Genomic DNA, 23754 nt, shown 5'->3' on the forward strand with positions numbered 1-23754 from the left:
GTGATCTCTCCCTGCTCTTATCTTGACCCACTAGAGCCTTTCGTTCTATTTTCTCTCCCCTGTCCAGCTGAGGAGGGGAGTGATAAAGTGGCTTTGGTGGGCACCTGGCACCCAGCCAGGGTCAACACACCACATGAATGAAGGCTTGAGTACAAGGATAATAGCTTTTTTTGTGTTAAACTTAACCTAGTTATAGCAGGTAAAACCAGCAGTGGAAAGAAGTGGCATGGACTTCAACTGTAGCTGTATGAACAGCAACGGACCACAGGCACTATGTTCGCTGAAGCAAAGTCCATTCCATAATGTCCGTCATGAGTTCTCACTGTGCTATGAAGCCTAAAGTGGTGAGAACGTGAAAAAGAGTATTTAAAGGGAATGACAAACATATTCCAAATGAAAAAATAAAAAATCTTTTCCTTTCTCTAAGGAATGCTTGGAAGACCTGAATTTACAACAGTGTCATTGTCTAAAATGACATTTCCCAACTTATTCTTAAGGTTCCCTAGATCAGTGATGCTGTAGATGTATATGCTAGGATATTCATCTTGCTCTCTAGTTCTTTTTGAGTGAGGCTTTTTTGGGAAAGAGTAGCACGTGTTCTTGTACAGCTTGTTCCACAATGCATATGGAGAGAAAGCAAAACTACTTCACAAGGGCAATGTTTGAGCATCTGATTTTATATATATATATATATATATGCATACATATATTTTACCATAACTTAATTTGTATACAATATAAACATATATTCAGATTTGATTTTAAAGAAGCCTGTGTGGCTGCCAGGCTGATGCCTTTGCTTTACTCCGTATTCCTTTGCCTTTGGCCAGTTTCTTGGGGTATTTTCAGGACTGCAAACACCTCAAGAGAGACACTGTGGTCTTCATTTACACTTGTACAGTATGTTACGCATATTTTGTATAATAAAGCCATATAAATGAAAACAGGTCTGTATGTATTTTCTCAGGTACTATATTATAGTTCATACATGTATTATTCTTCACAGGCTTTATATTCACGTATATACATAGTGTACATATCTGTAGGCACAAACTTACGATGCAGAAGATCTGAGAGAGTGCCTGTGGGTAATAATCTTTTCTTTGCGTGACTGATCACATGAGAAAAAGATTTCTGCCAGTATAGCAACCCAGAACTTGATCATCACGTAGGCAGGTTTGTAGGCTAAAACACTGACCCTTTCTTGGCTATTTCAGGCAGTAGAGGAGTGATAACCCTCTAGCAGCTACTGACTGCCCTAGTCCACCTCCCGCACTAGCCAGGACCTCAGTTACTCCGCTAGTTTTAACCACAGCCTCCATTCAGGGAAAGATTTTTACTAAGGTGTCCACATTCAGGCAGTAGAGAAACTAGAAAGTGTAGCAACAGAAGGCTGTTTTACTTTGTGGAATCCAGTCACTCTCCAGCCCAGCTCCAAAGACTATGAGTCATGCTTTCCACTTACATAAATTAGATTGACTTTCTTGTATATTATGCCATACTTACTTTTCCCTACTGCTAGTCATCTTCCGTCGTGAAATTTTAGTTGGTTGATTACTTTATCCCCACTCAAAGCACACTACTACCATATGATTTCATTTTATGTAGTAGACGATATATTCTTAAATGTTACATACATGTTACATACATGGGTATTTTTTACAGTGTAGATTTCCATTGAAAATCAGCCTTCACAGCTGATGCAAGTAAGGCCTTGGGCGTCTAGGTCAAACTGTAAGAACTCTAGGGAGACCAGTGCTAGTCTCCCAGGAATGACAGGCATCTTGCTTATAAGCTTGCTGTCCAGCTGCTTATCTGTTACATCAAGCACACCATCATTTCAGCTGCAGAGGAACAGCAGCAAGGCATCTTGTTTTTCAGGCCTGCAAGTCACTGCTTGAAGTCACAGCTGTCATCCCTCTTCAAGAACAGCAAACCCCTGGACAGACAGACACCTTCTTCCCTTTGCACAGACACATGTCTTTCCAATTCCTTCCCAGAGAGATCTGCTAAGTAAATCACCTGCTAAGTAAATCAACCGCCATATCTGCACATCAGAGCTAAGACTGTTCATGTCCCCTGTAGTGGTGTGAAATTTACACGTCATCGTTACGGCACACACCTTTGGTGGTGTAGTCTGGTAGCTTATGGTGACTACCCCAACATGATACCCAATTCAGGGACCTGGATTTAAAGCAGCTCCGTCGCAAGCTTACTGAGTGCTCCCTGCCTACACGGAGGTTTACTCTACAGGTTGAACTAATGCTTCAATACCTTAGAGGCTTGAGATGAAAATGTTGTATTCCCAGAATGAAACTCTGAAGGAAAATTTAAGATTTAAATAAAGACTTGAAAGCAAGCTGCTTACATTGCATCCATTAGTCTGTCAGTTTTATTACTCTTAAAGAAAGAAGGGTGTAGTCTATATTCTACTGAATGTCTGGGCTGTATTCTCTTGGAAATTTTATTAAGCACTGTATCATAACCTCGCACTAGGGAATGACTACAGGAGTTGATTTTGCTATTCCATGCTGTTTCCTGTTTACTTTGGACAGGAAAAGTAACTGTACTTTAACTTACATCATTTGGAGTCTGTGAGGGCATGGTGCCCCCTAATGTCTTGAAGACTTAAGACCGGTAATTGACTTTCTCTCAAAGCTCTCTATAGGAAGAACGCTGTAAATGACATTTTATTTTCTCAAATATATTGCAGCACTCAAAACTTTGCTTCAACATCCCTTTTTGGTATTGTATACACATAAGGAATAAAATAACTTTCTTTTTAAATCTTATTTTCATTTTCAAACCTGGAAAAATAATTTGTCTCAGAAGTTAGGTTCTTAATTATTTGTTGACACCGAACCAATAGGCATGAATTAAAAAATGTTGAGCTCCTAGCATTTACTTTTGATTTGATTTGAGTCAGGGCATATTCAGCATTTTTAAATGCAGAAGCCTACACATATATTAGAGAACTTTTAACCATAAGCAACCATAATATTAACTTTCACTTAAAATGTTTTAATTGTACTGTTTTTTAGGGTTTTTTTTTCTTCTGATACTAAGAATCTAAGTACTATTGGCATAAAATACGACTACAGTAACAAAGAAGTTGTTAAAATATTTATTCAGATTTAGACAGTACTCACCCCTCCCCACAAAAGCTTCATGCATGCTGAAAGTAAATCAGTCATAAAGGAACACTGTACTAGCCATCCATTTTGTCGTAAGTCAGTTTGCCATGAACATTAAAACCAATAAGCAAGGAATGAATTAACTGAATCAGTAAATAAAAAATAAAAATATATTTTGCTATGTACCATATATGATAGCTTACAAGTTTATGGCATCAAGTTTCTTTCCAGGTAAACACCGATAGCATGAAGTGGAAAAACAATACTGTATGAATCATGTTTGCATACAGTTAACTTCTTTCACAATTACTTTCCCTTAAATAAATCCTGTTGTAGTCTCAGTTTAGCAAATAATCTGTTTGACCTGGTTTTTTTTAAGAAAATGTATTTACTAGATAGAGTCAGAAATGTCTGTGTCATAGAACATAGAGGGATGTTTTTATTTTCTTATTACATTCATTATTACTTTACGAACACACGGAAAATAATGTTATACTGAAACAGAACAGTTGTTGACCTATACCAAGATAGAAGAGGGCAACACCATGTGTTCTTCTTTTGGGCAAAACACCTAATTTATCCATGTTGTGTAGAACAAGTAAATTATCTAGCTACTTAGAATATTAATATATGACATTAAAAGTGTAAGATTATTCATCAGAAAAAATTTGGGTAAAAGTTCAGCCCGTAATTAGGAAAGAGAGTTAAAGTGTGCATGGGGGCTTTGGTGTGTTTTTTTTATGGTTTTAAGTCAAGGGAGAACACAAATGCAGCTCTCCACTACCTAAAACAATGTGGCTGAGCTGAAACCAAAGAAGTCAGAATACCCATAGCACAGAGGATAAACCGCATCCTGGGAAAACGACTTCTTGATGGTAGTGTCTGCTCTGCCAGCAGAAAGATTTAAATTGGTGAGCAGAAACCTGAGTAAGGATACAGGCATCTGAATGCCTCTAGGTAAAAGAGAATCCGTATACGGAAAAGAGGAAATGTTATTGTCGCAAATGAGATTTTGTTACATGGCTTTGGTTTAGCAGCAATTTAGGATTTATTAATATTTTTGAGATAGATCACAAGATTAGGTTGCATGACTTGTAACAGTACTTAATTATGAGCCAATTTAGCAGAATGATTCAATGGAATTTGTTACAATCAAATTTGCGAACTTACTTAGTTAAAGATTCGAAAATGGCAAGGATCACCCGAAACTTACAGCAGGGCTGGAGGTTAAATCAAATCACACACACGCACTGAAAGATGAAACAGTTCTGAACGACACAGGCAGACAAAATAGCTCCAAACTAAATCACACAGAGACAGGCAAAATAGTTCCAAACCAAACTGCAAATCCTCATGAAATCTACCCTGAGAGCCATCCCAGCTCAGGGGGAGATACTGGGTCACACAGCCCGCTGTGGTCTCAGTCTCTGGGGGGTCTCTCCTTGGATGGGTATTTATAGGGTCTCGAGATGATTGGCTTTGGTCATTGTTTTACATTCTGGCCACAGTCATCCTGATATACCATTCAGGGAGCAGATGGCCCGGGTGTGGCCAGGGGGTGCCTGGCACCCATAAATCTCTGCACTTGCCACCGAGATAACAGCACAATGGGAGGTTTTCCCAAAGCATACATGGCTTATCCTGAGATCTCAGAGTGGCCCGAGGGGCTGCACCACCACAGTTATATCATAGACTCTTAAACCACTTGCAGTTGCTTTCTCAAAGCAATTCTTGAAAACGACTACGGCCGCCTACGTGTTCCTTGTTCAAACACAGCATGTCAGCTTTTGAAAGTCACATGAAGACTCGAGGAACTGGGTGTCCTCTGCTGGTACATCAGGAAAAAGTCATCTTAACTATTAATGTCACAAAGTCAAGCAGGAAAGTATGTCCAGTCACAAAGACTGTTTGATGTCACGCACAAACATCATCCTATCACTGCGTAAATTGTCTCTAAGTGTCTAACACGGCAAAGTCTGGTGCAAACTATATATGCACAACACGTAACATCAGCTGTAAATAAACAAGTTCTCCAGACCAGAGGGACACCTCACCAAGGCAGCACTAGAGCCAAGTTAAGAATAAACAGAGTCACTTGCAAGCTGCGTTGTACCTGTGAGAGGTAACGTAACAACATGTTTTCAAATATGTGAATACTCTACTATTCTGCCAGAGAATACTGGTCTTTTGGGTTAATGAATTTTCCCCATGTAAAATTTCCTAAGGAATACACTGAACAATGATGACAGAAACAGGGATTATTCCCTGCTTCTATATTCCCTGTCCTATATTCCACCTCTTAATGTCATATTTAGAGCATACTTACTCCTAAAATCTAGTTGAAAACCACCATTACCCCATCACCATCAACTGATCAACAGAACACCACTCATCTTGCTCAATAGCAGCTGTGACACTGTTTTCTTAGGAAAAAAAAAAAGGAACCACCTGCTTCAGCGTTTCTCACTCAGCAACTGGCTTCAAACTGTCATGATGTTTGGTACCTGATGTGGAGCAAGATGGTATGTGGCAAACAGACCTAAGTGTCACAACTTAGGAAAAGCCCTCCAGTGTGGTGAAGGCGCTCTGCTGAATGGCTACTCACATTATGCTGGTTTGTCAGAGGGACTTCCTCAACCCTGCTCAGCCAACCCCAGAACTGCCAAAAGGCTGAACTATGGATGATGCCTGCCTAAGCTCATTTTGGCTGTATGCTTCACTGTAACTCCCTACCTTAATTTAAAATTCCAAATATTTTATTTGCCTTGTGCATTGCTAAATAAAAACAGATGTGCATATCCTCCCAGTTTAACTATACATCTTTACACAGTATTTTTGCTCTGTATCTGTTAAGTTTGTTTTAAAAACATATCAGAATCTTAGAACTAGATGACCAGAACAGAGATTATTGCTCATTCATGATTTATTTTTGTACTCTTCTTCACCTCTGCAAATAGTTTCATTCCTAATTTTGCCATCCTGCTGACGTTACTGTACGTTGCTCCTAATTTACTGAAATCAGAAACTGAGTATCTTACAGTTGTTCTTCTTGCTCTTCCTGAACACTCCCTGCACTCGTTTCACTTTCTTTTCTGGCTGGTCTTCGGCACCACCTGGTGTCTGACTGTCGCTTGTTTGTTCTGAAAAGCAAAAATCAGCACCTTATTTCAAACATCAGAGAGTAACGTTTTAATGGAAGCGTATTTAACAGTTAGGGAAAATAACATAAATAGTCTTTCACTGTACTGTAGCATGACTTTTAATTTTAGCTAGAATGAGAAGATTAATATCTGATGATGACAAAAGCCTTAGAGGACAAAACTCAGAAACTTCTAATGTAGTATGAGAACCTAATGACTCAGATATGCAAACTACTTAACTGACTACCTCAATTACTATGAGAGGATATTCTAGAGAAGAAACTGTGTCTAATAAAATCCAGAGTGATGAAATGCAGCAGGAAACATAATCACTGTATAATGAAGTTTGTCATAAATTCTAAACAGATCAAATTACTTCCCTTGTTTTCACCTACTGACTTCCAAAGGCAGCACACCTGGCTTATGGAAAAACAGAAAGTCCAGACAGAACAGTACTGAAATGTAATTAACTGGAAAATAAGCTAAAAAAAAAAAAAAAAATCTACTGCTGTTGTTTCCTCATGCTTCACTGAAGCCACCTGTACTGGTTTTGGCTGGGATAGTTAATTTTCTTCATAGTAGCTCATAGGGTGCTTGCATTTTAGATTTGTGATGAAAACAGTGCTGACGATAACACAGGGATGTCTTAGCTGATGCTGAACAGTGCTTGAACAGCATCAAGGCCTTCTCTGCTTCTTACATTACCCCACCAGTGAGTAGGCTGGGGGTGCACTAGAATTTGGGAGGGGACACAGCCAGGACAGCTGACCCAAACTGACCAAAGGGATATTCATACCATATGATGTCATGCTCAGCAATAAAAACTGGGAGGAGGAGGAAGAGGGGACATTTGGAGTTACTGCATAACCACTGTGAGTGATGAAGCCCTGCTTTCCTGGAAATGGCTGAACACCTGCCTGCCAATGGGAAGTAGTGGATGAATTCCTTATTTTTCCTTACGTTTATCTCAACCCACGAATTTTCTCACTTTTACCCTTCTGATTCTCTCCCCCGTCCCTGCTGCAGGGGAGAGTGAGCAAGTGGCTGTGTGGAGCTTAGCTGCCTACTGGTGATAAACCATACCACCACCGTAGGTATTTCTTTCACGTAGGCAAACACTGCCAGGCTACAATTCTTCAACCGAGTCCACATAAGCAGACCACTTTAAGCCCACAGAGAATTTTCACAGGGATTCCGTACAGAAACACAGTTTTTGTTACGTGAACCTATCTGCAAGCCTAATCTTTCCGGCCATGCCTTTTTACAAAAGAAAGAGAAGGCCCAGTGCAGAGGCATCTCTGCTACACTAGCAAACCTCTTACACGCAGACTAGGTCAGCTGCGCTATTAGCTGGAGCAGAGATCCATCTATTTCCACCTCCAGTCCTGGCTATAAAGGAACACCCAGGGAAAACTAACAGCGGGGCAAGCACGCCTGTCCAAGCCTCCAGCTGTTTTCAGCTCAGAACATTTCCCCGCTACTTTGGTAGCCTTCAGCTACCTTCTCTTCCAAGTACCTGCCCAGTGTCCACTGCAGCCCTCGCAAACTCTTCACATGCGTGAGAGCCTTCGCCAGCAAGTCCCGCAGCTCCAACTCCTGCCGCACAAGCGGTCCCTCCGCCTGCTTCCAACCCAGCCCCAGCCCCAGCCCCAGCCCCAGCCCCATCGCCAGGCCTCGCTCGGTGGAGCCGGCGGCAGTCCAGTCGGTGACCACCTCTCCTCCCAGGCTGAGGAGCCCTCGTCTCGGCTGCCCTCTTGGAGCGAAAAGCCCTCCTCACTTTGCACCGGGAATCTTTTCCCGCCCCAACAGGCCTCGCGTCGGAGGGGAGGGAAACGCAGCTCAGCCGACACCTAGGGCTTGTCTAGCCGCACAGCCCGGCACCGCCAAGGGCTCCCTCTCCCGCCACCCCCACAATGGGCGACGGGTCCCTTGGCCTCACACCTGCCGCGGAGCCCTTTCCCCTCACCCCCCTCCCGGGCCCCGCGCCACCAGCGGCCTTCCCCGGGGCAGCCGCAGGGCCGGGCGCCCGCCGGCCAGGCACCACCGCCCCCCCCCCCCCCCCGGCGCCGCTCAGCCCCGGGGCCCGGGCCCCGGCCCGGAAGCGGAAGCGGCCGCGGCCGCCGCGGTGCGCTGTGGGCCGGCGGCGGCTGAGGCGGAGCTGGGTCTGAATGAAGGCGCCGCGGGCCAGGGGCCGCCGGCGCCGCTGAGCGCCCCGGGGCCGCGCCCGCCCCGCACCCCGCGCCCCCCCTCCCCCTCCCCCCCCACTCCCGCCGGCGGGCAGCGGCGGCGGCCGCCCGGGCCCCGCCATGTCCTACAACAAGATCCCGCCGCGCTGGCTCCACTGCCCCAGGAGGGGGCAGCCCGTGGCAGGTGAGCGCCCGGTCCGGCCCGGCCCGGTCCTGCCCTGCCCCGCGGCGGCAGCGGGGACGGCCCCCTCCCCTCCGCTGCGCTCCCCTGCCCGCCGGTCCCGGCCCACCCCCCGCCCCCCGGTTCTCCTCAGCGCCGTGGGGCGGGCGGGGGCCTCCTCGGGGCCGCCGCGGCCCCTCGTCCTCCGGCCCGCCCGGGGCTCTTTGTCCCGCGGGGGCGCCGGGCGGCCCTTACCGCCCCACACCCCCCCCCCCCCCCCCCCCCCCCCCCCCCCCCCCCCCCCCCCCCCCCCCCCCCCCCCCCCCCCCCCACCCCCCCCCCCCCCCCCCCCCCCCCCCCCCCCCCCCCGAGCTCCCCGGGCCCGGTGTTCGTCCCGGAGCTGACTTGCCGTAGGGCGGTTGTTTTCCCTAAAGCTCGGCCCGCAGCGGGGCTTTGCTTTCAGCGCGGGGGCTCGCCCGCCCGCCCTTCGGCTGGTGCAGCCCATGAAACCGATTCGCCCCGGCTCCCTTACAGGGGTACAGGCCCCCTCCTGCTCTTGGGAGCCTTCATGCTGGGTTCTCGCTTCGCACCGGTTAGGTTTAGGACTGAAAACTTTTCCCGTCCGTCACGTCTGATGAGAGAGACGGCGGCTGGACGTGCAGAAGGTGCCGTACTGGAGCATACCTCAGCCCTGACGAGTTCCTTGTGCAGCCTCTTCCTTGTTGTTTTTTTTTCTTTTTTTTCCCTGAAGGCTCTGGTGTTTATTATCAGTGTTGATCTGGGCCGACTGACGGTGATCTGTCAGTCACTGGTGTGTTCCTAAGCTGTTTAGCTGGAGGATGAGTTCAACTGTTGTACTCCGAAGTTTCATCTGTATTTCAGGTTTCGTCAGTGATTGCTGTCATCTTGGATGCTCTTACCCGTAACATGCTGTCTGTCTCGATTGTTGCTAGGTATCTAGCCTTGCTGGCATCTAGTGGCAGCGAATTAGGTATCATGTAAACACATGCTTTTTGATTGTGAGTAAACTACCATACTGACCTCAGATGCATGCTTCCCCTGCTGCCTGGTATGAGATAGAGTAAACAAACTTTGCTCTTTGCAGTTTTCTCAAGTTCTTCTTTCCCTTATAAGGTAAGCTAAGGTAAGCAATTCCAACCCCCAGCATTTTTTTCCACAATATTTTCTGGTTTTCACTCCTTTCATCTTCCTTTCTGTGATAATTTAAAGGTATTTTTTCAAAATAGAGCACTTGCTGCTCAGCATGCTATTCTAGATGGCACTGTGCCATGATTTGCTTAGTAGTTACAACTCCTGCGTTTTATATCCCACGTTTCCACATCGTCTTACGTTTTTTTGGCGGCACTTGGTTGTGGAACTGAAGAGACTGATGACTGTTTACAAGTTTATTTAGAACCTGGTGAGACATCTCAGTAGGCTTAATCTTCCCATCAGTATGCGTTTTTTGGCATTTATCAGTATTTAATTTCAGTTGTTCATTTTGTGGGTTACTGCTTTCCCTCAAGTTCCTTATATTTCTCTGAACTTGACTCAATTAAATAACAGCATTGTATTGCTCATCTCCATTATCTCTTTTTCCTGATTGCTGGCAAATGCATTGCTTTGTGTCTAATAAGAGATTTGATAGCCTAAGTTGTTAGTCTTTGACCATGACAAAAGTAGACTAATGACTCTTTATTCTTTGTTTTTCTTCTCAGCAAGTTCCTGATCTCTAGAAGTTGTCGCTTTGTGTTTGTTTGTCTTTTAAGCCGTGGCTTCTCAAAAATAGCAATATAGAGTAGGCAAGAATGCAGGTCATCAGCATGTCATCTGCTGTGCCATCACTGCGTGTGTGTTTGTTTATCCAGTAACTGCAAGGTAATTCTTTTCCATTCTGTGCGATCATGCACAAGAAGTTACTGCACAAAAAAAAAAAAAGGAAAGCGTGTGGTTCATTCTTTGCCTGCTTTATCTTAATGTATTATTACATTAGTTCACCTGATTTTTAGTTTTTTAGTGTGTACAACTTACCAAAAGTCATAGTACGCCATCAGGGTTCTCTCCTTTTTTGCTGTTTTACATTCAAAGACATCTAACAGTTTTACTGAGAGATAATTTTTAGTGTATTGATGTTGGCACTGTCTCCGAGATGTATTATATTCTAGTTTTTATTAGCATTTCAGTCAAATTTCTAAGCATCTGTGCATAACTTTATTCCCATCTGATAGTGTAATAGTAGTAATGTCGCTGAACAAGGTTTGCCTGGCTTCTGTCGACCAATATTCATCAAGTGTTTGGTCATGACCCTCTTGTCTTATGGTTGTGGCATCTAGAATTTCTAGGTGACCTCAAATACAAGTACTAACGAGGCCTGGAGCTCTTCTGTTGGTGAGATTGGCTTCATTCAGGTTAACAGTAGCATTCATTCCGAACAAGGTGCGTTAATCTACGTCTCCCATTATTTTCCAGTTTACTTCTTTAAATATTGGTGTTTTTCTGCCACTTTCTGGTTCTGGCGGTTCTTCAGGATGGCACATTTTCACATTTATTGCATTGTGGTAGCACCTCAGTCATGTACTTGATGAAAAGAGCTTTCTCTGAACTCTTAGATCTGAAGTGATCAGGTTGCTTCAGCCTTACTGCCTTGGTATCGCCATCTCTGCAGGTACCTACTTTTTATAACCACCGAAAACCCAGTCCGTTTTGGTTTTGCCATGGAAGGTGCTAGCAAGATACTGAAGAAAAGACATGAGAAGCGTCTTCCAGTGTCTTTCAGTCTCCTTCTGTTGATCCATGTCAGTTAATCCAGTTCTAGACATACCTGCAGCGTGCAGAACAGTGAGATATTATTAAAAACATCCATATTGCCTATGGTTATAGAGATAGCACCTTAAATAGAAGAGCAGTGCCCCTGATTCAGGAAGTTGCTCAGCTATAGCTTGTTGTAGTTGGGGAGAATAATCTGATGATGGATTGTCATTGTCGTTGTTTTACACTCTTTCCTAGGCAACTGTCATTAACCTGTTTTGGTGATGAGATACTAGGTGAAATGGATGCTTTGACCCAGCATAGTTGTTCTTGAAACAGAAGACACTTACGTTTTAGGGTGTTGGCTTTTTTTTTTTTTTTTTTTAATTGTGGATTTTACTATTTCATTTTGTTCAAATTTCCCTTTCTTAACCTTGGTCACTTTACACAGTCTAGCCTTCCTAATCAATGCTCAATCTAAACATACCATGGTCATACACAATTAGTGGCTACTGTTACTTACTGAGTTGATAGCTTCATGTCACAGATAATTAGACAAAATTAAGGGTAACTTTTCCACTGGTATGCTGTAGAATTTTGAGATAAAAAATGTGCCAAAATTAGAGCATGTATACGTAGGAAATGTGACGTCTTATGTTGTTCACTTTAATTTCTCTCAGTTTTATCCACTTGATGTCTATGCTCTGACATACTGGGCTCTTATTTTTAGAATTTTTACGTATTTTTCAGCCTAAGGAAATGCCATCTGTTATACAGGTAACTAATTTGGAAAATGGTTTTTAATACCCACTTTCTGAAACTATTTGACAAATTTGAACTTGATTGTGGAAGTCAAGTGTTGAGGTTCCAGGAACATTTTGAAGTTAATTTGAAGATACGATTGAGGAGTTCCAATTATTATCCTAATCTAGTTTAGATACACTAATGACTTGGGATGCTTTGATGCCCATGTAAAATATCACCTTGTTACTGTCAGATCATCTAGTTCAACATAAAGAATTGATTATTTAATCTTCAAATGCTTATGCATGGAGGCTTAAGTTGAGTTGCAATCAGTTTTTACTACATCACTTCTTCAGCATAAGATGTAGGGCAAAACTCTTGCAGAGATTGTAGCTACTGCTTCATTTATACTTGTGCATATTACTCAGAGAGGTTAGAAATCTGTCTTAGAATTAAAGCTTAGATTTTCTGTAGCTTAATGACACTTGCCTGAAAGGGACTTACATGCACACGGGGAAGGATTTTCAAGCTTCTGTGCAAAGACCAAATAGCAAATTTGCCAGATAGGGCAATTTGGTTTTCTGTTGTAAGAGGAACACAATATGAGATCGCATTCAAGATTTTTAATACATGTGTAGCAGTCACAATTTAGAAAAAAACCAAGAATGTAAACTAGGACGATAGTGCTTACTGTGTAGGTATAATGTGAAATTATATTGCAGAGAAATGTAATTTATTTAAAAAAAAAACCAAAACAAATCCCAAAGGGAAAAAAACCAAACCAAACCAAACAAGATCCCAGAGCCATTGTTTTCATAATCTTATTACAAAATTTTCCTAAATCGGAACCAAATTACATGAATTCAACTGCTCTTTTCTAACCTTGGCAGGCAGCTTGCTTGCTGCCATATAAGCTCTGTTTCTCAGTGATACCACCAAACTGGAATTTGTAGAAGTTGGGCACCTAAATACTTCCAAAGATCTGGATTTGATCTTTGGAAGTGATAGTAAATGGGCTCTATTAAACTACTCATCACTTCCACAGCTGTGTAAAGGTGTTCAGATGCTGCAGGGGATGCTGACTAGACTACTTTGTCTTTTCTTGGTGATGAACAGGAATGTATTATGGTTGCTTAGGAGGAAATCAGAGTGAAAATCAGACACTAAATGAAGGTCCGCTACTGAGAAGAGAATGAATGTGTTCGTTCTCTGTTCTAGAAGATGGAGAACAGGAGAGTCTTCAGTGCGATTGTACCGTCTCTAATCGGATGCTAGAGGAAACGATCTTAACCTCCAGGCACTGTTTTCCAACTCTACTCTCTTTTCCCAGCTTCTCCTAAAGGATGGTAGTTTTTTATGTATCCATTAACTCTTTTGTCAGTCAAGCTCCTTTTCTTGAATGCCTTGGCTAAAAAAAGTTCAGTTACGTTCTTCATGTTCTGTAATGGGTGAATGGATGTATTAGGATAGGCGTGGCAAATGGCAAAGTTAAAAATTTTCAAGCATGCTTGGTGTTTTGCAAAACTTACGGTGATGATAGATTTTTGCATTAAAATAATCCAAAATTAGGATTTGCCTAGTCAGTCTGTACAGAGGAAGATTACAAGTTAATGTGGAAGGGTTAACAGTGAGCAAGAGAAGCTGAATGATAGTCTTGAAGGTGACAAGGAACACAGAAGCAAGAAAATTAAAGTAGATGGATCAAGAAATGGGGAAATGGAGGGGAGGTAACCAACCAACAGCCATGACCAGGGAGGAGGATGTATAACTGGTGGAATGAAAAGGCAAAGGGAAGTGAAGTTAGGAGTTTTTCTAATGGTCAAATAAGTTGAAGTGACTATAAATTTATTACTGTTTAATGTGTATGTTGACTATATGACTGAATAACTCTCCTTTTAGCTGTAAAGTTTGGAATGGTCTCAGACAAGTGTAACAGTGAGGGTGCTTCTCATGTTGTTGATTAATGTCAAACCTGAGCTAACAAGTTGCGTAAAGCTTCTCAGTTTCCATAACTATCTGTCTTCTGTGGTTTATAATGTCTCTTTCCTAGAAGTTAAATGCTTATTTCAAACTATATAAGATGTTTTGATAGAAGTTAAGGCTACAAAGAACTCTACAAACTTTGATTTATTGTATAGAGAAACCTCTCAGCAGCATTCATTTAATAAAAATGGTATGCATTTTTCTATTTTTACAAAGATTAGTGAGCTTCTCTCTCAAAACTTGATTTCTAGCTGAATACAAGGAGTGTTTTAGTGTCTCTTCATTCCATGTGGTTTTGTTTTGCTGAAAACAAGACTATTTTGTTTCTTTTATTATGAGGAAATGTTCTGTCTTGATGAGAAAGCAGTATTTTCATGAGTAGTTTAGAAGAATTTTTTAGGATTAGTGCTGGGTGTGCTGATTCACTTGAGGATCTGAAACTGAATATTTAAATACTGTGTAAAGACTAGTGGATTGTGGCTGTTACTCTACTTTACACAGATGAACAGATGCATCAGACAGTTTAAGGAATAGTATAGAAAGGTGTTATGTTTTCCCTTAGTTCAAAATATCTTGTGGGTATTTGTGTTTCTAAATAGGAAAAGCTTTTTAGAAGTTACTGAAGTTTAAAAAAAAAAAGTAATCATGTATAGAATGAACTGGTTTTTTTTCCCCCCCCTCTAGGAAATAGGTAAGTTAAGTGCTATTAGAAGCATCTTAGAAATACAATTCGACAACATCAGGATCTTGCAGCACTTTTTTTCCTGGAAGATTTATGTCTGGTCCTCTAATTTGGAGTTCTTCCTGCATTGAAAAAAACATTTCTGCTGGTCTTCTGTGCTATACAACTACATGGTTGCATTTCCTTTGGTTTTAGAAGGGCTATCTTTTTAACAGCACGGGAACAGTTTTATTTAAAAAAAAAGGGAGAAAAGTTCTGGGGCACTAATTTTTTTTCTATTTTCTTGGGGGAGGGTTTATTTGATTGGTCTTGGGATATAATTCATTTACATATTTTCAGAGCTATTTGGAAATGCTGAGGTTCCCCCAGTTTTACTCCCTGCCTGTATCATTAACCTTGGTGTGGCTGGGCAGATACGCCAGGTCTCTTTCTTACTGTCACTTTGCATTCATTTTCCACAACTAACTGCGTTGCAGGGTCCCAGGTGCGTGTGGGAGGAGGTGTGCTGCTTCCCAGGCAGACGTGGTGGCGGTGACCCGGGCTCTAGGTTTTTCTCTGTTAGAAGCGCAGGAAGAGCTGTTGGGTCAGTACATGCTGCTCAAATACCTGTTCCTGCTGCACTTGGAGGGAAAGGCTTGCCTGTAGCTTGCTGGGCTTCAGAAAGAGCGAGCTAGAGATCTTTAATGAGATTATTTCAGATATTCTGTGGTGGATGTGATGGATGAAAAATAAAATAAATACTAAAAAAAATTTTGGGTTTCTAGGGAGTGATGGATGTAGTCCAGGAAGTACTAATTCTGGTCAAGTGTTTGTTGTGGTTTTGTAACTTCCCCGATGTCTGAATAGCACATAGGTGTTGTGTTTCGGAGGGAAGGTTGACACTGCCGCAGAACTCTTCCAACAAGCCTTAAGGAGCATGTCAGAAGGATCTGTTGTGCGTAGGTGTTCTGGATCAAATGCAATTTTTTTGCAGCGATCTTTACCATGTTTTATGTTTGCAGGTAGTCAAAGCTGATATTTACATGGTTGGGTAACAAACTGTCATTTAAAATGCTATTTTCATGTTTTTAACTGTACCGAGTTTAAATTTTCTCTATTCTGTTGTGCACTATGACTTGGCAGCTTAAACCACATTAAAAGCTAGCTAAAAATGTTAAATTACTTTGTTTTAGATAAGCTGACCTGACCTGTATTTCTTTTAAACTTCTAAACTTACTTGTGAATTCTGAGAACTCATAACTAAAGAATATTCCAATTCAACTGTTGCTGATGCTTTTCCTGTGATTATTTTTCATTGAAGGTGAACCTCTAAATCTGCTCAGCATGTTGCTTTGAAATTGCTAAGTTCTAAGTGTACATATACATGAGTATATGTAAAATACTGCAAATTTGATTATCTTTCATAGGGAAGTTTTTACCTTTGAAGACAATGTTAGGACCAAGATATGATGAACAGGTTGCTGAAGAAAATCGTTTTCACCCGAGTATGTTATCCAACTACTTAAAGAGTCTGAAGGTAAAGTTAAATTTTCTGGTAATTAAAACATTACTTTCATTGTTAATGTTTATTCAAATGTTACTTTTCAGATTTAAGAAAAAAGTGGTTGATGGTTTCCTTTGAGACATCTGTACAGAAAAGTTATTTTTTTTGTTTACATTTTCAGGTTTTCTCTGCAACTCCTAAATTTCCAAAAGTACTTTTTTATAGGCAAGAATTGTGCAAAGTCCGCCAGCTCATTCACTGTATTAGCAGCAAGAATCTCACTCTTCTCTGTTATTACTGTTGTGTCTTGGAGAGATGTCATCGTAAAAATTCAGATAGTCGATGAGTTTGTAGTTTTACAAATGTCTCTTGTGCATGGATATGTTAAGTTGCAATTTCATTTATAGGAGTGAAAGCATTTAAAAGTGAAAGGAGAATTTCACAGAACTCTTCCGTAGTTTCAATGCATAATTTTCTTCTTTTGATGCATAGAATGCTTTATGGTATCTAACCAGTCATACCCAAGTATGGAAGAAAACAATTTATGGATTTTATCCAGTAACTTCTTAGTGAAAAAAAAATGCATTAAATAGAAAAAAATTTTAGGAGGATGGACTGGGACCCAGGAAGGTGGGTGGATGTCTTTATCATTGGGTTACAGAGTTGTGTTTCTGGCTTATTTCTTCATTCTCTGTTTCACTCATTTCTGTCTGTCCATTTCAACTTGCATGTTCTGCACTGTAGCACAGCTTTGACAATAAAGGTGGGGAATAGGACCTTTCCAGCCTTTCATGTAGGTCTGTGAAGTGTTGTGCCCAGTCCAGTGCATCTGGAGATGTGGGAAATGGGATTTTGAACCTCCAAGGCAAAAAGGCAGGCCTACAAACTAATTCTTTTAATCTGTTTATTAAACTGTTATATAAAAGGTTAGCACCACTTTTTTTTTTTTTTTGACTGTTCCATGAAACTAATTATGCTAGTGATATTTTTCTGTGGTTTTTTTGTTTTTTCTGTTGATCTAAGTTAAATTAATTCTGAATTTGTTTAACAATATCAGCTTAAACATCAGAAGAGTCAGGTGACTAAAATATGGGAATCTTCATTTTATGAATGTTATTTAGGCTTAGGTATGAACTAGATGGTGAGCTACTCAGTGTAGCAGTGATAGAAGTACTTGTGGGCTAATGTGATAAGAAGGTACTATCAGTGATGCATATGTGCCTGTTCTCAGGTGCTTGAATTGGTAGGATTTTTCTTGTTTGAATTCTTGGATCTATGCATCTAAATTCTACTTGAGTTCCTCTTTTATGCATTATGTTGGTTTTGACTCTGACCGGCTTTAATGGGCATACCTAGAAATTTTCCAAAACCAATCTTATTCATGGTTTAAAGTAATTTAAAATTCTGCATATATTTTGAAGTTAGAGAACTTCAGAGACTTACTCAGAATTTCTGACTATTTGCTTGTTAGTGGTTTGTCACCAAAAAAGAAATCATGGTGAGCCTTCATAGCCTTTCCACTAGGCACATCAGTCAGTTCTGTCGCAATACTACAAATTCGTAATGTCTTGAGTGACATCAGATGATTAGAATCTGATAGTACAATTACTAGCAAGACAATCCCCACTTACATTTTGGTAATTTTGGTTAACAAGCAGAACACATAATTTCTCTCAAACTCCCTGCTCTCATCATATCTATTATATTGTCTTGAAGCCTGATATTGTTGCTAAATATTTCCTATTTGAAAACACAATTTTTTATTTGCCGAGATATGCAGTGGATCACTGAAGTGCTGTATTTGTAGAACAGCGGTTTACCAACAATCTGGCAATGAGATGAACGTGCAGTTGAGGAGAACTTGGATTTTCCCAAGGCAAAAGTACCTCACTGTGCATGGTTCTAATCATTTTACTGCAGTGTGTTTTACTGCTAATACTTTGCAGAATGAATCACTTCTGAAACCTCGTTATTACTTAAGTCCATATAATTTATCTCCCAAATAAGAGACTTCAGCAGAAACTTTTACATCTGGATTTTGGTAATAGTAAGATATTGCTGCTACCACAGGTTTTTGAAGGTACCAGTTCAGCATTTAAGACAATATTTGTCTGGGAGGAGCTTTCTTGAACAAAATTCCTGTGTGATTCCTTTTTCTCATGGAGCTGGTTGCTGAAAATCTGAACGGTAGAAAACTGATGTGATAAGGGATAGCAACCCCATTTTTCTGATTGCCAATATTGACATAGTATCTTAAAGGTCTCATAAAAAAAATTTGCAGGAGCAATTGGTGACAGTGTGAATAATTTTATTTTTTTTTGTTTCTTTCTTGAGTAGGTAGGTTAGTACTGTTTATGCTTTATAAAAGGCAGTTTTATTTCTGTTATGAAGAGCTAGGACATCAGTTAACTCAAAAGAATGTTTGGGCAATTAGCATGCTCAAGTTACAATATTCCTATTAGGAAAACTACTTTTCAGCCACATTATTGTTTTCACAGATAAACTCAATCACTAATTTAAACTATTTTCCTCAAATAAGAAATGCAAGAAAAAAATCCTGGCACTCGAGAGAATTCAGTGTATTGTAGCATGCCCTCTCCCTCCTGCGGAGGATGTTTTCAAGTTCCAGCTTCTAATGAGAAACTTCTGGGGTTATACAAGGGGAACCTAGCTAAGCCCATTTAATTGCACAGCAGCAGAAGAGCACATGCATAAGGCATTAATAGCTGGATATGTGAGAAAGTGAGGAGGAAGGCTTTTATAACTGTAGGAGGACATGGAGGGCCTGGCCAAAATAAGTATGAGTAGAATGGAAGTGGTATGAAGATCTTGGTATTATTGTATGTAGAACATGAGAATTTCAAGCTATCGATGAGCTTTTTTTTCCTTCTCTCCGGTCATCTTTTACAGTTAGAAGCAAGAAAAACAACTAGTTTCAATTGTGTTTCAATGTGGTGTCTAAGATTGTAGTGTTGTAACAGTCCTTGTAAGAAATAAATGTATGTTTTAGTGAGAAGTTGCTCAACAACTGAAAATTAGTCTTTCTTCCAAAGCTGTGTCATTCAATGGGTGTGGTGGACTGAAAGATATGATTCATGCAAAACATTGGCTGGAAAAACATTTTTTCCAGTGGGTGACTATCTATTTTAGCTTAGATAGTCTTTAAAAAAATCAGCTTCTATTAAGAACTTTCTAGGAGCAAACTTAGAGTATGACTGAGAGGATGACTGTAATGACTGGTGTCATGTCAGGGCTTCAAGCAGAGCAAAGCCCCTGCGTGATGAATGTACGTGTACTAGAATCTATTCTATAGGTGAGAATTGTTGTCGTCAGGACAAGCATAGTATAACCCCAGTTCAGTGACTGAAATGTTATGATTTCTGTGGTACCAGTATTTTTTTGCATGGATTTTTGGAACATCATAATTGTATACTTTGATTATGTTACATAATCCCCTGGCTTTTTAAAAATTTCTTTATCTTCTTCTTTTGCCTTGCACTCTCTAAATTGTAGTGTGTTACATGCAGCTAATCCCATGAATTGAGAGCGCAAATGTTTATGCTTTCTGTAAAGCAAGGAAACTGCTTTCAGGCCTTATATGCTTTATATGCCCTACATGCTTTTATAGCTTTGGCTGAATTATATCGGATGCCTTTTTGGTTTACTGCTCCATCAAATGTGTGAGGAACAGTGTCGCTTCACAAGATCTTCACTTACATATGATTGAAATGATTCGTAATAATGGCAAAGGAATAGCAGGCCAGAAATCCTAGAGTCCTGTAGTTCAGAATTTCCTCTTTAGTAGACACTTTGCTATATTTCATTCTCCTATTCAAATTAAATGCAACATCTCAAATGCTTGGTGACACTTGGGTCTGAAGTATGTTGTAGTGTTCTCGTGGTTTAACCCAAGCCACTAACTGAGCACCATGCAGCCGCTCACTCACTTCCCCCCCACCCAGTGGGATGGGGGAGAGAATCAGGGAAAAAAAAAAGGTAAAACTCGTGGGTTGAGATAGGGACAGTTTAATAGAACAGAAAGGAAGAAAATAATAATAACAGTAAAAAAATGACAATAATAATAATGAAAGAAATGAAATATACAAAACAAGTGATGTACAATGCAATTGCTTACCACTTGCCAAACAATGCCCAGTTAGTTCCTGAGCAGTGATGCCCCCAGGCCAGCTCCCCCCAGTTTATATACTGGGCATGACGTCACATGGTATGGAATACCCCTTTGGCCAGTGTGGGTCAGCTGTCCTGGCTGTGTCCCCTCACAGCTTCTTGTGCCCCTCCAGCCTTCTTGCTAGGTGAGCATGAGAAGCTGAAAAATCCTTGACTTAGTATAAACACTACTTAGCAACAACTGAAAACATCAGTGTGTTATCAACTTTCTTCTCATACTGAATCAAGTGTTCTCATGGCTTCTACATGTCAGTCAGGAAACTGAAATCTGTAAGTGAGTATGTTCAAATGAGTAATTTCTAAAAGTTGAGAGAAAACCATGCGAGTATTCTTTGAGCTTAAAAGCTTTGCCATAAAATTAAATTTTGTGCTTTCACACATCTCAGTGATAATTCTTCATTGTATCAGGAGTTTGGGGAAGTTTGGAGGCTTCTGGTGGGAACATTTGAAGCTGCTGGTATTTGAGAACAGTGGGGTTGGGAATTGGCTTTGAGTTTTTAACACTAAAATGGAATGGTGTATCTCCTACTTTTGGATGGGAGGATGTGAAACTATGTTCTGCAAATCACTTGGATTTCTTCTTGCAGCTCTCCTTTAACAATTTGATATATTAAAGTGTTACCTTTTAATCTGTCTTCAGGCTATTATTAAAGGTTGTTTTCCTCACAGTTCTTTTTCCCTTTCTCCAGATTGTCAGATGATACAGTATTTTTTTCAAGAGTAATTCACATTTTGGAATGTCTTCTTTCTTACTAGACCGGAACTGAATGCAAAAACCTTTACTTTAAAATGATGTTTTCATTAAATCTTAATCTTACTTTGAAAATATTTTTCCCCTTAGCTGAGGACATCTTGGAAGCGTTAACACCTAACCCCGTATTGTACATAAAAGAATAGGTTATGAAGCTGAGCTATGTAGAAGTTGGGGAGGAGGGTAGTTCGGTGGCCATTTATGTGGCTTCATAGTCTAGAGCTCTCTGGTGAAAACACACCTGATTCTCATATCAGTCTTTTTTTGCCAACTCTAACCACGCCGCTGATAGGGTGCAGAACACAGAGGCAGATTGTTATGCTTCTTGGGGGGCATGGCATGTTACTGGAAGATACTCTGTGGATTCCTGTACAATCTCCTAGAAGTACTGGTGTGGGAATATGTCATTCTCTGAACAGTTATTTTGAACTGGTTTATGTCAGTGTTGTAGTGTTACGGACCTACAGTGTGTAGCACCTGGAAATTTTGTGTTGTCTTACTTGTGAATTAAGTAGTCTTTGAGATATTTGCTAAATATTGTTGAGAATGGAGGGGGAGGAAAGTAATCATTGAATTAATTGCCTTTCGTATACTTCCTACAGCATTAATCACTGGCTAGTATGCTGTCAGTCTGTATGTTTAACAGCTTGGTTGACACTAAATATTTGAAGTTTCAGGTGAGGTAACATTGTTTTCAGGTGGACCCCTACTGAAGTAGCTTGTATTTCTGCAAAACACACTAATAAAAGGAAATAAAGCATTCTGAATACAATATACAAAGTTGAAGTAAACAAGGAGAAATTCAGAACTGATTTGGGTATTACACTACAAATGCTTAACACTGCTGATAGAACATGATGGTTTTTAATATCTGATAAAGTATTATGAAAGTATAGAAGTATTATAAAAGTATTATGAAAGTATATAATCAGCACTTGGAATACCATGGATAACTACCTCTGTAGATAATTGGAAATCTGTCTTTGGGGTCTACTGAACCACATATCCATGTGAAGCAGCTGTTTCTGAACTGTATTCCAGTTATAATTGGAATTTATCTTTTCTGAATTGTCTGGAAGCAGTGTTTTAATTTGTAATTCTTCCAACTGCACTGCTAAATTATTGCCAGTCTGTTGACCTTAAAGTGGATAAAACCTGATCAAAATCCTGTTTATGAGTTTGTGCTGGAGTATTAAATATATTGAAGATGAAGTGTTCTTCTGTGTTTTTGCATGCATAACATGCTTCAGTGTTAATGTATTTTTAAGTGCACTATTGATGTATCTTTAAAAAAGACAAAGCTATAGAACAAGAATTTTGCTAAACTACCACTCTTAAAATGCCTTCTAAAGACATCTGGTTTCATGGTGAGGATCCTACTTGAAAGCATGACATTGAGCATTTTGACCAAAAGCAATTACTTGCACTTATAAGGCAGGAAACCAGGAATACCTTCAGTACACAGGTGTGTTAGTGAGCTGGTTTTGCACAGTAATACTGGGAGGTTTATGGTTGGTGGAAATTTTGTTTAGACCAAGGATCAGCAGGATGCACTTAGCTGATGTTCTCTGTGTTGGATGCCACCTAGTGGTATTTCTGCTTTCCATCTTGCTTTTTAAAAACAGTAACTTCCACAAGGCTGCTTTAAAAGACCTATTTTACAGCTATAAAAATCAAAGACTAAAAAAGTAAGTTCCTGCACAAGGGGACGTGTTAGGGTAGAGTGGGCAAGGCAGCCTGAATTAGGTACATCCTAACATCTGAGTGGTTGACACTGCCAGCTTATTACTGACAGCATCTTTGAAGATTTCAAGTTGTTTCACTTACTAGCTTTGAATAAAATGTTTCTGAGAATTTAAAGGAATTTTGGTTTAAATTTGGAAATGTGTTCATTTGGTTTGCATTCTAATGGATGGGTAAATTGAGTTATTTTTTCTGAGAGTATACTTACATATAAGTCTCAGTAGTTAATTTTTCTTATGGTACTTCCGCTGTGCCAGTGTTTAATATTGTTCTACATAAAGCGTAAGAGCACCTGATTTTACCTTATTTGTCTTTTAACATGTTAAAATAATTCTTTATCAGATACTTTCCTGCTGTTAGCAGATCTTTCCTATTTAGAAACATTGATGGGAACAAACTGAAGTTTTTTGAATTGATGGCTAGTGCTAATCAGACACCAGCTTTCACAGAGAAACACAGATGACTGTGATGGTGGTAAAATATAGATTTTTGTGAACAAATGCAATATTTAAGAATTTTTGAACTTGCAACTGTAGATTGCTTTTAATTTGGATATTATTAGCCATTGAGTGTTTATGCACTGATATTTGAACCATATATATGTTTACTTTTTTTTTTTTTTTTAATTAGGTTAAAATGGGTTTGCTGGTAGACTTGACCAACACCACTAGATTCTATGACAGGAATGATATAGAGAAAGAGGGGATTAAATATATAAAACTCCAGTGTAAAGGGTAAGTTGTCTGCACTTTTTTAATATTTAGCTTTTAATTTGAAAGATCACACTGAAGTAATTAATCTTTTTCTTTATC

At 40.3% G+C, this 23754-nt stretch overlaps 1 protein-coding gene and 1 long non-coding RNA gene across 3 annotated transcripts in view; one reads left to right on the top strand and one right to left on the bottom strand.

Annotated features, from left to right (window-relative positions):
* Positions 1-3110: 3110 nt before the first annotated feature.
* Positions 3111-8282, bottom strand: LOC115338605. The gene is made up of 2 exons (XR_003922448.2): positions 7791-8282; positions 3111-6274 (listed from the first exon to the last, which is right to left on the bottom strand). It is a non-coding gene; the product is annotated as an uncharacterized LOC115338605 (long non-coding RNA).
* A 111-nt stretch (positions 8283-8393) lies between these two features.
* The window catches only part of RNGTT (RNA guanylyltransferase and 5'-phosphatase), a 188769-nt gene continuing 173408 nt past the window's right edge, over positions 8394-23754 (top strand). For both annotated transcript variants that reach the window (XM_030001580.1, XM_030001588.2), the window contains exons 1-3: positions 8394-8644; positions 16184-16293; positions 23573-23676. In XM_030001580.1, coding sequence (XP_029857440.1) covers positions 8581-8644; positions 16184-16293; positions 23573-23676 — 278 coding nt within the window. In that variant the 5' untranslated portion in view covers positions 8394-8580. The remainder of the gene's footprint in view (positions 8645-16183; positions 16294-23572; positions 23677-23754) is intronic.

The sequence above is a fragment of the Aquila chrysaetos genome, chromosome 2 (genome assembly GCF_900496995.4).
Source record: "Aquila chrysaetos chrysaetos chromosome 2, bAquChr1.4, whole genome shotgun sequence".
NCBI lineage: Eukaryota > Metazoa > Chordata > Aves > Accipitriformes > Accipitridae > Aquila > Aquila chrysaetos.